The 19,514-nt window shown below is 38.2% G+C and overlaps 1 protein-coding gene across 10 annotated transcripts in view; it reads right to left on the bottom strand.

The window, feature by feature from the left end:
• Positions 1-19,514, bottom strand: part of Pam (peptidylglycine alpha-amidating monooxygenase) — a 286,594-nt gene that overhangs the window by 27,515 nt on the left and 239,565 nt on the right. For all 10 annotated transcript variants that reach the window (XM_085696100.2, XM_085696107.2, XM_085696114.2 and 7 more), the window contains one exon: positions 10,034-10,163. In XM_085696100.2, coding sequence (XP_085552226.2) covers positions 10,034-10,163 — 130 coding nt within the window. The remainder of the gene's footprint in view (positions 1-10,033; positions 10,164-19,514) is intronic.

Raw genomic sequence — 19,514 nt, 5'->3', positions numbered from 1 at the left:
TCAAATATGGAGACTATTTTATGTTCACTGTTCATGTTACAAAGATGAGATGGTATCTAAGCTTATTATGGAGCAATAGTGTAAAAGAACCAAATACCAAGAAACCATTTCACATGTTCAAAAACAAAGCTTTGAATCAGCACACACAGATGTGTTTCTATGTAAACTAGGTATGTGTGTTTTCTTTTACTTCAACTGGATAATCAAAAGAACTGGTATAACATCAAATATTTGTCAAGATATATTTACAACTTGGGAAGGTGATAGGCTGCTCAAATCTATCATGCATTCATTTATTAGCTGACTTTTTTTTTTTTTTTTGGTGGAACCAACAGAAACGTCCCAGTAGGAGCACAAAAAGTTTTAAATCATACTCTCTTGCCATTAAAAATATCCATCACATAATTATCTGAGCTTCTTGACTAGTAAAGTCTTTAGGGTATATTTTTCCTGAAAGATAACAGTAAGTCCCTGAAGTAGTTCTTATTAAAGATGTATTCAATTGAACACAAAGTATTGATTTATCTTGGTCAGTCTAAAACTTAAGTAAACCCGTTGGCATGTGTAGTTAAAACCACACAGCAGTAACTAATAAAAAAATCACATATTTATAAAACATACACAGCATCAGTAACAAAAAAACCACATGAAACACATGATATTCATGGTAATGTGATTAATTTTAAATATAAAGTCTTGTTAAGACAAAATTAAGGTATGGATTTACAAGGTAACATTAAACATGGTAGGTAAGTAAAGGACAGCCACACACTATTGCTATTGTAAGCATCCAGGAATTTCTTTTATGCCTGAAATAATATTACAATTTAAATTTTACTTGAAATACTACAATTGTTCCTCTAGAAAATAAAGGATTTAGCCATTAATAATCTTACCTTTCCTAAGCTATGACATTAAATAACTAAAGTTAAAATAAGCAAATAGATACCTGAGGTTGAATTCAAACCTTGCACAGCATGCTCTTATGTATAGCAGGGTGGAGTCCCTGGTTCATCAGCTATTAAAGTTTGTCTAATATTTCTCATTATTCATAATCAATTTAGGACTATATAAAGGTTCTGTGGCTATAAATAAGGTGAAAATTATGCTTCCTGTAACAACTAGCAGTTATAATGTCTCTTTTATAGTGAAATGTATCTTATTTTACTGTTCTTTGGTGAATTAAAATCACTGTGTACTCATTGTATAAGATGACTTTATTAAGACATTTTCATACAAATTTTTTATGTATTTTGATTTTGTTTACATTCACCACCATTATGATAATTCCCTCGTGCCATTCACTTTTATTTACTTTAATTTAATATTTTGCATGAGAGATGAAATGCAATATTTGGCTTTCTGAGCTTTAATTGCGTTGCTTAATACTCATTTCCTGCAAATAACATGATTATGTTCTTCAAAGGTGAATAAGATTTCATTGCTCACATACACTACACTTCCCCTATCTGTTGATATACATCTAGACTGAGTATATAAACTATGTTTCCCCCTCCCCATTTTCTAGGGGCAATTTTATTTGATATGAATTTAGATTCACACACAGTTATAAGAAATGGCACAAAGCATCTGTATAGACTTCCTCTTTCATCTCTCCTCAATAATGACATTTTTGTAAAACAACAAAGAAGATCACAACCAGGGAATTAACAAGTGATAGATCCACTGCTCATATTTATATTCCCCTATATCACTGATAATACTCAAAAGTTTCGTTGCTTGGGTGTAGAATATATGAACCCATTTCTTTTCTGACCGCTAGCAGACATGAAACATTCTTAAGTCCTCACAACTCTTATCAAGTGCTGTTCATTTTGGAAGGAGTGAGCGTTTGGACTCATTGTTAGCTCGTAACTGTGCCATTCCAATGGCCTATTGTGTCCTTTCACAAAGCAGCAGCATATCAGACCTCAGCACACCTAATTCTGCATCTCTCCTCTGCAGAATAATAAGTCACATGGAAACAGAGTGTATTTTCTTGTGTCAGGTTTCCTAATAATGGGTTGTAGTCAATCTGTAAATTAGCTGCCTCCTTTCCTTCTTAGACATCCACCGTCCATCTCTGGTCATGTAATTTTTTGAAAATGAACAAAAATTAAACTCTTTTATTTCATTAAAAAAATAAGAATCTGTCTTTATTTTTGAAGTTCAGCTTCATTTTCCATCCCCCAAATTTAAAGTTTAATTATTATTCCCTGGTTTTCACAGATCCTGACCACTGGGCTTGACTTCAGAGAATAAAAGCTGCGTTAATGAACAGATATAAATAATTCAGACTCAGGGTCCTATGCCAATCAGGTCAAAGGAGAACCCTGCAGCTGCTGACCAGGTCAGTGAGAACACCCTTCATGAAATGCACTGTCTTGCAGTGCTCACAATGTGGACAAACATCCGTCAAGGAACTGATGTTCTTCTCTAACGGACACAATCTGTGTGAGGCCTCTGCACTTATCTAAGAAGCTGCAGGTTTCTAATAATGATAACAAACCTAAATTAACTTCAAATTTAGGGTCAATCCCTTTTACTTCATCAGTTATCTTTTCGTGGTATGGGAGAAAAGTAGGGAACAGCCAACCTAGAAGAGAAAGCTAACAGAAGTTAACAATGGAAAGAAAATAAATCAAATCTCTATGAACATAATTTGGAACAATTAAAGCCACCAGCTTTGTCATCTTATCAATATGTATTTCCCAATACCTTACGACAATATAGCAATAGAATATTAGAGGTTTTGCTTGATTTTCTATCTCCAGACACACTTATGACATCTATATGGAAAATGGCATCTTATATACTGAACTAGTTACTTTTCCAAAGAATTACATTTATTTTACCGATTATCACTACATTTATGATGTATCCATTAGGGGTCCCTCAGCTCATGAGTATGTATGCTTTTGACTTTACTAGCAAGGGAATCTCTTTACATAGCTAGCACCCACCCACAAAAAAAAAGGAAAAGGAAACACGAAGGAAAGAGAGCAAAATCCAAATATTAAAGAGGCTACTTACACTGACACCATTTAATTTTATCAATTCACTTCTAGTAATGTGACTAACATGTAAGGACAGGATAAAATTCTTAGGAGAAATGGAGATTCAAAGGCTTTAGCCATGATTCGACAGGCCTAACCCTCCCATATAACATCCTTTAGCAGATGTCTGTGTGTTTAAACTGGCAGCACCAGGGGACATTCAGTCACTCAAACAACTGATGGTCTTTCATAAGCCTTTCACTTGGGATGGCTGGAGTTCCACGAACTAGCAGCTGGTCTCGGTGTTACACAGGGCAATAAATAAGAGCAAAGCCTCTGCTTTTGAAATGAGAAAACTGTGCCACACACACACACACACACACACACACACAATCTGCCGAACAGAACGGTTTATAAACTCTCTTATAATTCTAAGAAAGGTAACCCTTGAACAGCGCACAAATGGATGGCAGATTATATTGTTGCTATAGCAAACTGATTATTTAGTGTTGTAAAGCAGCTATTCCCCCTTTCTGTGCTGCAGAGAAGTCTTTATTTCAACCACATTTCACTTTTCACGGGGTCTAATAATACCCTGCACATTTCACACAGTGCCCGGAGCACTGAGGGATTTTGTACGCTTCTTAAAAAAGCACTCGGTTGCAAAGACTGAGCAGTGGCCTATGGGCTGGAATTCATCAGTTCTTTATTTTAACAGTTTGAAATCCCCATTAATGATTTTGCACATTACTAGCTAATCAAACAGTTTAGATAAGGCTGAGAAGAAATGCTTTTCCATTTTCACACACATACAAAAGGCTAGAATAAAGTACAAAATAAACTTTCGTGCAATCAATCAAAATTAAGGGAATGCAAAATAAGTAATAAAGTAAAGAAGGAAAAGACGTGTTGCTGTAATTATATAAATTAAGAGACTGTGAAAGAAACCATAGGTTTCCAATTGAACAAATAAGTAAAAAAATGTGTCTTTACTGTTAGGGGAACAGCTTATAAAGCCCCCCTAAGTGGGATATGCTTAAAATATTACATTAAAAAAATCCTGATTTGCATGCATAGTTTGGAAAACCCCTGTGATAAGAAAATGGGGAAGACAAAGAAATCAGCAGTACTGTTTAATCCTCTGACGGGCCTTGGCTGGGAGACCCCGATAAGCAGAAGAGAGTGTAGAGCCAGATGCCAAGGGTCTTGGGCTTTAGATCATGTTCCATCAATATGACCACTGGGCACAAATGACGTGTCAAATTCATGTTGTTATTAAGCAATATAAGGTAATTATTCCCCTCCCTTTCATTTGAGACAAAGAGCTGATATGCAGGCAATTCAAGTATTTTGTTGCATATCTGAAAGCTGTGCAGCAGCTACCAAGAAAAAGTCAGGTCAACCTGTCTCTATAAACACGGCGGCTTTTCTCTTTTGAGAGTTGACTGCATTGGAATTTCCATGATTCAGATTTATGGCATAGATGTAGTTGAGGGGAGGTTAGCGCAAGGATGAAGATGAATCACAGAGAGGCGCGGAAGTGGAAGAAGATGCTTGTGCAGTTCAGGTGACGGCAACACGGCAGAAGGGAGGAGACTATGGGGGCCGTCCTTTTAGAAAGCCCAAGTTTCTCCCAGATACACAGGGATTTGGGATGGTTCAGACAGTTTGAGTTGTGTTGTTCGGGCCTAATCAAATTTTAAGGTATAAAAGAAATGGCAGATGTTGAAGCAAAACCTCAGTCAGATAAAATCACTGCAGGCTCCTGAAAGCTACAGAGGCAAATCCTGCAATGGATTTTTTTTTCCTTAACTCAAATTTGCAGGAAAATCGATTTCTAAACCAACAAATCTAAGCAACAGTCCTCTGTGATGGGCATCAGTGAAGACTTGGTTTGAGAGCTACACGAGGAAATCGAAAGATCTCAAGTTCTCAGCGCACACAGCTTACAGGGTTAACCATGCACTTACTCGCACATTTAAAAAAATTATTTACTTTTATTTCACGTGCACTGGTGTTTTTCCTGTATATATGTTTGTGTGAAGGTGTTGGATCCCCTAGAACTGTAGTTACAGACAGTTGTTACCTGTCATATGTGTGCTGGGAATTGAACCTGGGTCTTCTGACAGAGCAGCCAGTGCTCTTCACTGTTTAGTCAATTCTCCAGACCCTAGACACACATTTTAAACTACATTTATAAAGCACGAAAGGTGTGCTTGTCAGATACCTAATACAGGACAAGGAGGACACATTATTTTCTGAATAATTAGGATGAAAATATCCGTAAATTTAAACAATGTCAAACCTATTGAAGTGACACATATCTGTGACAAAGTTTTAAATTTAATATTCTGAAAACAGCAAATAAACGTTTTTGGAAAAAACTTTTTGGCTTCTTTTATATGTATTATTTGAAGACTTTAGGAGATTAAAAATTAAAAGAGAGCAACCTGACACTCTTTTCTTTTATTAAAAAGAACAATAAAATAATGATTTGAAGGAGAAACTCAGTGACAGAGGGCTTGCCTGGCTGAGGAAATTTCTGAATTTGGTGCCCATCAAAACACACACAGACACATGGACACAGAGAGAGATAGAGAAAGAGAGAGACAGAGACACACATATAAACACACACATGTACACACTCATACAAATACACACAACACAGGCAAAGGCACACAAACACACAGATACCCACAGACTCATGGCACATATATAAACACATACGCAGAAAACACAATCCAATGATACTAATACATATCTAGAAAACAACAGCAAAGAAAGTGATGTACCACTACCCAGATTCAATACAAGAGGTAATGTGGCCACTTTCAGAAGAAAGAAATTCAAGATCTAAGAAATCAAAGTGCTTTCAAATGAAAATAATCAATCATTAAAATAGTTGAGAGCCTGGGGAACATTTAGCTTAAAAATGCAAATAAAGACATGGAAAAACAGGACAACGTCCATCCTAAATTATTATGATGAAGGTAGACACAGATTTGAGTTTAGCATGTGAAGAACTTTATGGCATCTGGAAGGGCATCATAATTGAATAGCATGTCCATACACAGTGACATTTATACACACACACACACACACACACACATATAAAATCTTGGTTGTGAGCCTAATCTTTAATGGCTGAGCCATCTCTCCAGCCCCATAGGGACGTTCTTAATGCTGGAAAAAGTCCAGGCATAGAACTACTGATGATACATAGAAAAGATGCACTGACAGCTAAAATCAAGCCTTCTGGTGGTGTTTTCTTCTGGCAGTGCTCAATGTATGGTATCCCATTTTGTATTAGTGGGATCTTGGCTTTTGTTTGGTTGATCCAACATTCTAGACCCCCAAATCTGACATTCACAAGGATAAAGAAAAAAGACATACCAATATATGATACACAACTCACCTTAGGAACATTCTGTTGGACTTTCAGGATGAAAGCTATCTTCTCTATGAGATAAGTATGATAATATAATTTTAATAGGGATCTCGTTAATGTAGCTTGGGCTTTCATACCCTTGATGCTTTCATTTATATAAATTGATAAATTTTGCCTTTCCCTAGTTTTTTGTTTTCTTTCCTGTAAGTAGCAGTTAAAAATCTGAATCAAAAAAAAATTCTAAAATCCCTTCCAACTCCATGTGGGGAAGTGATAAATGACACCGGGGATACAACTTTAAACACTTGAAAATCAGGGCAAAGGAATGAAGTTGAGAAAAGAGTTTTGTGATGAGTCATTCCTGATACTATCCAACCACGTCTGAGACAAATGAAGGACAGGCCCAGAAACAGGCCTTCAACTGTGGTGATGCCTTCTGAGGAACAGACCAAGAAGCAGCTGTCCCGGAGATGAGTTACACTTAAAGTTTAAAGGAGGCTAGTTGCTCACATCTGGGCAGATGGGAGTCTCTTTAAAGTTGCATTATTCTCTGCTGGCCATAGGCACTTCCTATTTCTGCTCTATGGAGCATCTTTGAAAGTAGTCATGTTGAAGTTGGGGACAGTCAGGAGGAAAACTGAAATCAAGCCAAAAGAGGAAGATAATTTTTCAGGATGTTAAGTGGCTTAGGATTCTTATTTATTCCATTTTGATTGGCATACTGATTTCGAACAGCTCAAGTCACAGAGTGAGAGGGATGGAGGTTTTCAGGATGCGACTCGCGAAGACAGCTGCTGCAATAGCGTTCAAAGAAACTTGGGGCGCCGAGAGGATGAGCCCAAGTTCTGTTGGATACATAGAAGCGATCCCTTTCTAAGAACTATGAGATAGAAATTACTTCTATTTGATTTAGAGCAAGCCTTTGCCTTGTGAAGCCTAGAATTTTGTTGGGCTGAGAAACTGGATTGGAAAGATTTCAAAGCAAATGAGCGTAAGATTTGCCACATGGCTTCTCAGCTGAGATCAAGAGAGGAAGTGCCACTGTGTGAACAGTGTGGCAACAAGAATGCAATCTCAACCAGCCTTTAATTCTAGTCTCTATCAGTACGGCATAAATCCTACAAGAAGGCATCCCTGTGCAGTGCCTGGCTTTCAAGGAAGAAAACGATGTTTTTTCCCCCAATTTATACCAACCCATGCATCAGGAAGGATGGCTATGCATGACCATTCACACAACCAAGTATAAGGCTTTTCTTTGAATAAATTCAAAACAATTAAAACAACAACAACAACAAAAGCCCCCAAAGCCCTGCAGAGCAATCTGTTTCTAATTGTCTTCATGAATAATAAAGTAGAAACTGTCTGGGAGCGGATATCTGTGTGATCCTGAAGACATCTTCAAAATTATGAATGGAGAAGCTTGCAGTGACCAGCAGACCATGCCGGGGAGAGAGAGAGACTACACACAGTCTCACAGCTAAGAAATAAAGCTGAGGAGAAGGGCGAAACAGATAATGAGCGAAGCCATCAATTTCCTCTGCATTTTCCAAAGCATCCATTTACTGATGGCATGGCATTTACCTTGGCACACACACAGGGTTTGGTGGCGAATGTACCTCCATATAATTCTGGGTACCTAGACGAATGCTGGGTGTCAGGCAAAAGCAGTTTTACAGCCAGAACTCCCACATCAGCTGCAGAGAATCATCCTAACGGCTCCCGTTTCTGAGTCTTGTGTTGCCCCCTTCACTCTGGCCTCTCCTGGCCCTTCCTTGCTACTTCACTATTATTCCAGCCTTTACTGTTTGCTTGAAATGGATATAATATTAAAATGGAAGCCTGGACTCTGTCCAATGTTAGTTCCTGCCAGCTGAAACCGTATCAATGGGAGAAAATGATGCTGTAATTTTCTTGTCTGGCAAAATGTAGTAAGAAATTCATGCAGAAAATGTAGCAATATTCATTAAAATGAAGAATATGCCACAATGAGTACTGATAGTTTGCTTTTAAAAGCACTTGTTAAAATACCATTAGATGCTCAGTATCACCCAAGTCAATGCAGTAGTATGGCAAGATGGCATGCTGAGTACCATTGTTTATTTTTGACTTTCAAGTATCTTTCTTCTATTCACTTTGTGTGACAATCAGGAAGGACAGTTACATAGCAGCACAAGTATTCATCTATTTTTGAAATGTCGATTAAATTTCATATCTAACTGCATAAAAGCTCATCTATATGTGTTTGACAGAATGAGTTATCACAATTTGAATCAAGAGCTCTTAAAAAGAGGAGCAGAGCCCCAATTTCCCAGATGAGAGTCTATAATTGTACATATGAAAGGAGAAGACTCATTAAAATTCACTGAAAACATTCAAAACTTTACTTTCATGTGTAAATCTGCAGTTAAGGAAATTACAAATGGATATTCATCAGTAAGTTGAACCAAAACAATGTACTATGTTTTGGCGGCATACTTAAAAATATCTAACCACTGAGCATACTTATAAACTCACTGAAGGCTAACACCAAGCAATTAGGTGGCCAAGTCTGTTTTTAGATGTAAAGGACCTGAAGCTTTGCCACTTGCTGATGAGACGCTGAGGAAAGCCTTGGTTTTCATTTGTAAAATGTGAATTGTCACAGTGATAATAATGCCTGTCCACTTAAGGCACTGATGGGCCTACGGTAAGCAATCCATCCAGACAGGACCCTTAGAGTGCCTCCAAACACAGTGGAAGATTGAATGAAAGGCCAGAAAGGAAATGCAGAGGAAGAAGCAGCAGAAGTTAAATGGTTCCAGTGTTGGCTTTAGACGTAGTGCTCATAAAAGAATTTATATACCAATATACTTGTGTGAAAATATGAAGGCCATGGCACTCATGGCTCCCACACTCATGGAAGCCAAACCCTTCCAATCACAATGTCCAAAAGGTTCACACTGTTTTCCATGGCATGAGATGACAGGAGGGGCAGGACAGGAAGAGTCAAGCCTGATGGCATTTTTTTTTTCCCAAGCAAGCTGGGAAATAGCAAAATGTTTTTCTGTAGCTAACTAGTAACTTTCTAGAGGATTGCTTCTCTGGATTGCTTTCTTTGAAGTTTTGAAATGTTTCATGAGTGTGGGGCTGAGCTTTTAATGTTTCACCCGGAAAAAGAGAGTAGTTTCAAGAAGATGGAGATAATAGGCAGGCAGGATTTCAGGCTGTTCCTGCCTTTCCTATAAACTAGTATGTGTGACTACTTTGTTTTATGATGCACAAGATTTCCCCTCTGCTATTTTTCATAGTTGGGTGCTGGAATAACAAATATGTTTTCTATATAAGAATAAATCCCAGAATGTATATAGGTTGATACGGAAACATAAGACAAACATCTCACGCCAATTCTTGAAATCATAGATCTGAAAGGGAAGACATAATCAAAGAACTCCTACAACAGAACCAGAGGATCCACTCTGCAGAAAACTAGTCCTGAATCCTGGATAAACTCATAACTAGCTACTAGCATCACATAAGGAGAGCCACCTAACTTTCACATGCACCCACACTTCTTCAGAATTTTTGAAAAAAAAAAACCCGAAGGAAAAAGCTAAAACAAGAGTTCACCTGTACGTACTCTTAATTCAATGGAGAAAAGAATATTACTTACTTTCTGTCCCAAACATGGTCACCTCTGTGGAAAATCACTAGGTTATTCTTAGAATCCAGGGCCACACCAGAAACCTGGCCCGGTAACAAGTACACTCCAGGCCAGTCCAGGGCCTCCTCCACATGGAAATCTAAAAGATAAATCCACACATGTATTCAGCATAAAAACAGAGGCAAAGACTCAGCATTGGCACACAGACGCATGCACAGACACGGAAACAAACTCGAGCAGAAAATACGCCAAGCGCATGCACATGCCGCGCAGCCTCTTGGGCTCTGAGATCAAAGGACTGGACTCCTCGCGAGACCGTCCGATCTCCTTTCCCGCTGCTGAGACGCCTGTAAAACTAAACAGATCTTAAGCTACAAGAGAGCCAACTTGAAATCACTTCTTCCTTGATAAGATTCCTAATGTTAAATTAATGTCTTTGAAAACTTACGTCAACATTGGGGGGTATTGTTTTAATATACAATTTAACATGCAAATAAGTGGCAGGAATTAGCAAAAACCCTCATATATCACTCTCTCCTGTCTGTCTGTCTGTCTGTCTCTCCATCTATCTATCTATCTATCTATCTATCTATCTATCTATCTATCTATCTATCTATCTATCTATCTATCTATCTATCCATCCATCCATCCATCCATCTATCCATCTATCCACCGATCTATCTATCTCCCATATGAATAAAATCTGAATGATCGATAGACAGCGGTTCCTAGGCTAAGTTATTTATTGATTATCCATTACACTTGGAACTATGTAGGACATCCTCATTTGTCTTAGCTTCAGTGTTCCTATAAAAATTGGAATTCTCTGTCCTTGTACATATTTTCTCGTTTTCTAACATGACAAAAAGACAACACTGACAACTCTATTATTGAGTGACAAATTATTCCTGTTTCTGATCCTACTATTCCTATTCTGTATTCTGAGGACTACAATCTTCAGAGAACACCTGAGTTCATTTGCATTAACCCAAGTCATAAACCAGCTCAGGAATGGACAGGTACTATATACAGTGTTTTCTGTACTGATGATATGTAACTAGTAAGATAACACTGAAAGCTACCGTATCAAAGTTTCTTCTGCCCCCCCCCCAATGCTTCAACAAGAGATTCTGAGAAATATCAAAGCAGAAATCCAGGTTCCATTGATTTTTTTCCCCACTTTCTGAAAAATGTGGCGTAGGACTTATATTACAGGCATTGAAACCCTCGAGAGAGTGCCAATGTAAGAATAGGAATTTACAAATAATCTTCTCATTTATGGAAATGCACCTGTTCCCATAAATCATTACACCTTTCCATACACAGCTTTTTATATAAGGTAACAAAAATACCAACATCTACCAATGGCTTGTAATAATGCAATTTCAGCAGAACAGTGTAGCCTTTACACTGAATTCAATGAACATGAAGTAAAACATACATGATTCTTGGTCTTGATGAATTTATAGTAAGAATGCAAAGTTAGACAAGTTTGAAGGTCAGAGAAAACAGGAACCAAATACTTGAGACACAAAGGAGTGTGAGAACACAGAGATGGTCCCATAATCTGGCTGGAGGCTTTGGCTGCCATAGCATAAACTCTCTCTCCACAAGATCTCCTAGAGTAGCAAAAAGATGTGATTTTGTGCCAAGTGAAGCATGACTGAGTAGAGGCTGAGGGGATTTGGAAGTGGGAAGAGAATATTTTTGTCAGAAAGAAGCAAAGCAAAGACTTTCATAACTGTAATTTATGTTTCACAATGTTTAGAAACCTGAATTGAGAAACAAATCCTAAGCCTGGCGGCTGTGGCAAGCAGGACTACGGGAGGAGCCAACCATCAGATATGATGTAAACTCAGACAGGAGATGTATTATACGTTACGTGAAGAACTTAGACTTGTAAGGAGAGTTGTGCTTTTTGCCTTGGAGGGTCATGACCTATTCTACAGCTAATTTTAAGGCATGATGCAAGTACTTTCTGAATAGTAGGAAGAGCACAGAGTAGGGAAATAATTTAGTTTGGGATATGCTGGAGCACACAGTGATGTTTTTTTCTTGTGTGTACTGTAATAGGCTTTCCTGAGTTAGAGAGGAGGCGGCATAGTTGGGCTAGCATGCTTCAATCTGCAGACAACCCTGGGCATACCAGCGGAGGCTGCGGAGCTGTGGAATGAAGGGCATCCATCATCTATCACACTGGCTGTCAAAAAAGGAGAAAAGGCTGGAAATTGATTCCGCAGTGAACTGTGAGTCACCGAAGGTTTTTCAGCATGGGGTGATGTGATTAAAATTGTACCTTTGAAAGTCAGCTTTAGAAGTAAGGGTGTAAACATGATAATTGTAGATGTCTAGATTGGTGAACAGCAGGGCAAACTATTCCCCAAAGCAAATGTTTTTGATAGTCTTGAGATGCTTGACTTCAGGTGGATTTGGTTCTCCTTTTATTTGTGATTTGGGTCTTTAGTTGCCATCATTCTGTCCTTTGTAGCTAACTCCTGGAGTGCTTTGGGATCGTGCTTCTGCACGCTGTGAATATGTGCTACTCTCATTGGTTACTGAAGCCGCTGACTGGTCTATAGCAAGAAAGGATAAAGTTAGGCAGGACAATCAGAGGATTCTGGGATGAAGACGGGCTGAGTAAGAGAGCTGCTGGCAGATGCAGAGAGAGCAAGATGGGCACGTTGAACTGAGAAAAGGTTCCAAGTCACCTTTTCTTATGTGGAGAAGCATAGATCTAAAAAAGGGTTAATTTAAGTGTAAGAGTTAGCTAGTACCAAGCCTGAGCTACCAAGCCTGAGCTGTCAGCCGAGCATTTGTAATTAATATTAAGCCCCCGAAAGAGTATTTGAGAGCGGCTGCTGGACAGGAAACTTCTACCTACACTTGGAACTTACAGATGGACACTAAGTGAATCTTGAGTATATACCAAAGTAGATATTTAATTGCTTTTCTCAGATTCTCGGAGCCCAGAACCACTTCAACTACCACCTCTCATTTATTTTCTTGTCACGTCTCATGATGCTCCAGTCTCTAAACGGACAGCATTTTCACACTCTCATACCCTGGAAATGTATGTGTGACACTACCTCTTCCTACCCTAAAGTAGTACTGACAGTAAGATAAGACTACTTAGTAAAAATGTGCCTTTTCTAACTGCATGCACTTAAGATAATGGACAGATGTCTTCGCTCCTGCAGCTTTAAGTTCAGTAGGCCACCAACGTGTAATAGGGTTAAGTACTTGTGAAGATGGATGGCACCAATGGTGATAAAAGTATCCAACGTGTAAAAGCAAGCATTGTGTTGGTGTCAAATGCCAGTTTCATAAAATATCGGAACTACTGTATAAATAAGTTTAATCTGGCTGTGAATGGTCCCAACAGCATAGGACCTTACTTGGCTAAGCATACAGTCTGCAAGGATCATTATGTACAAATTGTTTGGAGCCCAACCACACCAATTATAAAATCAAAATACTTGTCAATATGGTTAGAGATTTTGCAAAACACCAAGGCAGTATAAATAGCTAGAATGTATTTATCAACAGGTCCACTTTCAGGAATTCTCAGCATAGTAGAGGTGGTACCTAAGAAAATTAACCTTAGCACTATGAAGAACTTGGCTTTTAGTAGCAGACATTTGGAATGCATTTCTATTTCAGTCACAACAGCTTTTGAGGCTGTAAGGATGACCCAGCTAAGACTTCAATGCCAGGCATCTGGGTTCTTGTGCTAATCAGATTCTAGGATAGGGACAGGAAAGGAGTTCGTATTGTCCTTTGTGCATACTGAATCAGATAACGAACATTTTCCTTTCTAATGTATCTGCTCTATTATTATTAAAGGTTAAAGCTACATCCTATAAGACTAAATGTGGTCATATAGGAATACTTATGAACATGGATCTAATACTGGCTGATTTGACCCCTATCATAAGGTGCTCAAGAATCAGTACCTCCCAACTTCAATGACATCAACCCATGTTATTTTCTCATTTGACAGGACAGGATTTAGACTGTAGCCAGACATCAGACCTCAACACCAAGGATAATTTTCTTCTAATTATTAAAATAGGAACATTTAAAAGCCTCACCAAACAAATGGTATGATAAGATGTATTTGGGTTCTATCTTTAATTTGATATTTTTAATCACAGAGAAAAAAATGTACTTCGTGTTTCATTTCTTCTTTACTTAAATGATTCTGTGTGTAACTAGTTAAATATTGTAGAATTTTGGCTTAAATTAGACATTAAATAAAAATTTCTTACCCCTTTCCACGGGCAGCCATCCCATCTCTAAAGTGTGACCTGTGCTAAACTTAGATGGCAAATAGCATGGTTAAGATTGATTGTTTCTTTTGAAAATCCTAGATTTGAGAATATAACAGAGGAAAGAATTTTTTTTAAATAATGTAAATACATATTAGTTTTAGTAGTCGTAACACAATTCATTGTTTTCAAAAAAGATGCCAAGAAAGATGAAATCACCCTCCAGAGACTTTAAATGACATTCTTTCCAAATGAGATCTAAGACTTTTATAACAAAGTATATTATCTGCCAAAGAACGCTTGCATTTATTACAAAAACAGTAAATGTGTAGCCACATACACTGACAGAGATTTAAAAAATTACTGATAGAAAAATTAAGCATTACTATTAAAATTATATCAATAAATCACTGAAAGAATCTTATGCCTTTCCCAGAAAGAGATTAATGTTAGTGATCAGTGCTACTGTCACATGATCTTATTAATAAGCATCCAAAAGGGCATTCACTTATCTGTGTCACAGCAGGACCAACAGAGCCACATAAAACTCAAGCATGATAAAATCTAATAGCAAGAGTATGGTGCAACTTCAGTCTATCAAGGCTGCTTACGTTTTTCCAAAAACTGGAGAAAATCACTTCATTTCAACAAAATGTGGCAGTTGTTTCCTCTGAACTTGTCAGTTTCTACTAGTTGAGGAAATATGCTTTAGAGCTAACAGATTTATTATTTATCAGAAGTGTTGACAACAACTATAATTATCAAACACTATAGGGGAAATATTTACAACAAAGTTAAAAAGAAAACAAGAATAAGTTACAGTGTCTCCTTTAACAGGAGTGAAGAAAGAGGAAAGAGATAGAGCCTCAAAAGCAATGGCAGAATGAGTGTAGGAGAGATATTTCTAAGAATCATAATTATACATATAAATATATATATGAGCAAAGACTTAGTGTGTCAAAACATTACATTATATAATTTCAAAATGTACTTCAAAATGAAATACTGTTTAAAACGTACTCTCCTGGAATAATGTTACCAACTAGAAAGATGTAATTCAGCTGAATTGAGGTGACACTGAATCAGTCTTTTATGTAATATTTGTATTAATTCTTGGCTTAGTTTATATATATGTATGCTGTGCATTTTAATAATATTTACCCTAACAGTTCCTATTTATTCCTTCCAGAAATACTTACCCACCTGAATTTTTTGTCTTTTTTTTTTTGTTTAATAACCCACAGAGTCTAATTTCTGTAGCAGCCCATGTACTCCAGTGTGGGGCCACCCACCAGATTGTGACCAACCTACCGGGAGCCACACCCTTAAAGACAACTCATCTCCTGCCCTCAGCAAGCTATCAACTCTTAATAGTCTTTATAGAAGACAGAAACAAGTAGGATTTTCTTTATGGCCAAACTGTTTAGGTATAGGCAGCAAGCATGAGAAAAGTAATCTAGACTGTGGTTATTAAAATTGTAGGCTGAGATGACTGAGCAGGGGAAATCTGCCTATCTGTCTTTCGATCCAATTGGATTATGTTCTTGCAGGGCACAGACTAACAAAGTTATTAAAAAGCAAGACTCGGGAGCAGACCTGCATGGCTTTGCTTCTTGGTTTCAGAGCTCTGACACTGTGGGCCTGTGACGGAACGTTCGCTTGCCCTAGTTACTTCCTCTCTAAGATGTGATTAAAAATAGGCTTTTGTAAGGATTAAATGAATTCATACATCTCAGACAAGAGCCTTGTTCAAAGGAAACGCAATGTGGTTGCCTGTTGCTATCATCTTATCCACTCTGAAGATGAAAACCCAGCCAGCCAAATGCCTTATTGTAACCAGAGAATTCTTTAAGGCTGTACCGCATACAAGCATGTGACTGAAATGTATCTTAAGGATGCTCTCCAAAAATGAAATGGAAGTTGATTTTAGCAATCAGCCAAAAATTCAATGAATCATAAAAATAAAGATCTCTGGATTGAATCACAAGCATCAACCAAAGGCAGAACTGTTTTTACAACATACAGAGGGTTTCGATGGCTGAAGCAATTTTCCTTATGCTTGTGCACGGTAGTGGGATGCAATCTGCAAGCTAAAGTTGGATAGAACTAACTGCAAGTCTTCACTGATTGTTCAATAAGCCTGGTTTCCAGAAGGCAACTTGAGACTTTCTTTCTACTCTATTAATGCTATCTCAGAAGAAACATTAAACTACTCATGACTGTTTCGGTCACTGAGTTGACACTTTCATTCTGTAATTCATGTATCTCATACAAACACCAGTGCAGATCAATGAAACTGGCTCAGAGATTTAAGGATCTTCAGACTCTCTCTCTAGTAAGCTATTACCTTTTCCAGTTCACTAATACCTTTCTACATAGTTCAAGATAATAAGTTGCATGAGGCAACCAAGACCAACAAATGGAAACACATGTTCTCTCTTATTTGTGGATCCTTAGCTCTGGATCCTTAGGTTGGAGTGCATAACTCAGAGTCACACAGAAACCAGGAAGCTTCCAAGGGACCATGGTGGAAGGGAGAGAGAGGAGGAGGATAGGTGCTATTAAGGGAGAAAGGGAAAAATGGGTGGGACTTACGCAGTATAGGGCAGGGAGTGCAGGAGTGTAAGGGTAAAGCAGACAGGGAAGAAGAATAAATAACCCTAAGACCATTTGGAAAGACCATCATGGAAACCTACTATGTTGTAAACTTCCTTTAAAAAAAACATCATGAGGACTAATGCAAAATCACATTTTCTGGACACAACAGGCCCATGACTTCTCAAAAGCTATGGCTGCCGATGCTAGACGTGCATAAGACCATACCGATCAACATTCCAGCATGAATCAGGCAAGGGTTTAGGAGGATCCACTTCCAGTTAAGGAGTTAAAGGCTGCTGATGACTGTCCAGGAAAGCTGAGTCAGTCGCTTCAGGGACAAGGTCCTGTGACTGTTGCCCACGCTCCATTGGTCAGCCCTATACCCATGTGCACGTGGGCAATGGTGACTGGACTCAATAGATCACACACACACACACACACACACACACACACACACACACACACAGAAGAGGAGATGGTCATAAATTTGAGAGGGGGAATGGGTGGGGGCACAGGAAGAGTTGCAGGTGCAGGAGCAGATATAATCAAAATGGACTGTACTTATGTATGAAATTCTCAAAAAAAAGTTCACTGATTCTCACTAAGAAGAAGAATATTCATTCGGAAGTTCTGATTACTATAAAATGATATTTGTGCATTGCATACTTAGTTTTGGAGCTTATTAGTATAACGAACTACTGTATCAGTGATAGTAATATACTACTGTATCAGGCAGCCAGGATCCATAGCTGAGTCTGTTCCACCACATGACCTTTGTTACCGGGCCTTTAAATTTTATTTGGGACAAATGCAGACTTTTGGGAAAGTGGGGAGTTTTATTCTAGGGACACGGAGATGGCACAGCATATACGCTCCGTTCTGAAGAATGCAAGACCACTGAAAGATATTTAGCCCTTAATGAAATAGAGGACCCTGTGTAACACAGACACTAAGACGCAATATAATCAAGTATAGTTCTTGTGAGATATTTGATTACAGTGTGTAAAGATATGTCACTGTGATTGGTTTAATAAAAAACTAAATGGCCAATAGCTAGGTAGGAGGTATAGGTGGGACTTCCTGACAGAGAGAGCTCTGAGAAAAAGAAGGGGGAATTGTTAGCCGAACACAGAGGAGGCCGGACATGTAGGAGGAGAGAGAAAAGCCATGAACCATATGGCAGCACGCAGATTAATAAAAATGTGTGAATTAACATTATAAAACTAGTTAGAAGAAGTCTAAGCCAAGGCTGAGCTTTCATAATTAATAAGAAGTCTCCATGTGTTACTGCTTTTACTGATCTTTTGGAACCTATTCTCTTTGGAGGGATACCTTGCTCAATCTAGATGTAGTAGGGAGGGCCTTGGTCCTTTCTTAAAGCAATGTGCCTTAACCTTCTGTGGAGTGGATGGGGGTGGGTGGGGGGAAGCTCAAGGGATTGGGAGGAGGAGAGGGAGTGGAAACAGGGATTGGTATGTAAAAAAAAAAAAGAGTTTTTTTTAAGTAAGATAAAATAAAATAAAAAGACACATTACATGTAATCCTGATTAAGTTAAACATCTATAAATGGTATTGTTTAGAAAACATTAAGTCCCTGGTCGACCCCAGAGCATCATACACAAAATTTTAAACTAATGTACAACTAGTTACACCTTTGAAACCTCAAATCAGCTTGATGGGATCCATCCCCATATTACAGTTCCAACATATAGGGAAGAGAACAAAATACACGGTCGATGAACACATCACTGTTATGGGCTATACTGATACCAAGAACCAGAGACATAAAACAGGATTCTGAGTAGATGCCTCTAGCTTCTGAGCAGCGATGGCCAGAATTCCAAGAAAGACTATATTAACTGGGCAAGCAAATTTCAACCAAGCCAAAATCAACTGAAATTAAAGCACTAGAAGGTACATATTAGAAACCATAATGTTCAAGTTTTAAATCCAGAGTCTGGGACCTCATTCAATAGGTTAATTCTGCTTGGCTTCAGTTTCTCCTGAAAATTAACATGCCTTAAAGATATCTGAAATGACTCTGTGTTATTATAATATTAAGTGACAAAATAGCCTTGCATTTTTGCTTCAGTTACAATGCCATACAAAAAGTTAACTTCTTCTTTGCAGATAATACAATTCCATCTAGCAAATTAGGCACTTAAGGAGACAGTTAATTCCTCTAGACCATTAAGGCCATTCTACACTTTGAGTTGAGTAAAGAAAGGGCAGAAGAGAAACAATAACACATTATCCGTCACCTTTATTCTCCTTGCCAATATTCTGGGAAGTACACACGAATTAGACTAATACGAATTGCATGCGGTTGTTATATGTGGGAACACGCCTTCCCTTCTTTTTGAAAAACGAAAGCTTGCTGCAGATTCCAGCTTCCTCTGACTTATGCAATGGAATGACACCTGAGCAAACTTTGTTAATGTACAATGCATGGTATAATAGCCAACAGGAGAGAGGAACAGGAAAGGCTAAGACTCACTAAATGTGAGTTTTTATATTTTGGACTTAGAACCGGGAAATAACATTAGAACAAGCCACATCAGAAAGAAAATGCACATAGAGTTCTTTCAGTAACTGGGAGTTGCGCTGCCTAACACTCAGGGACT

This window comes from Myodes glareolus, chromosome 1 (genome assembly GCF_982192425.1).
Source record: "Myodes glareolus chromosome 1, mMyoGla1.1, whole genome shotgun sequence".
Taxonomy (NCBI): domain Eukaryota; kingdom Metazoa; phylum Chordata; class Mammalia; order Rodentia; family Cricetidae; genus Myodes; species Myodes glareolus.
Note: the sequence above shows the minus strand (reverse complement) of the source record. Positions and strands in the feature narration are given on the sequence as shown.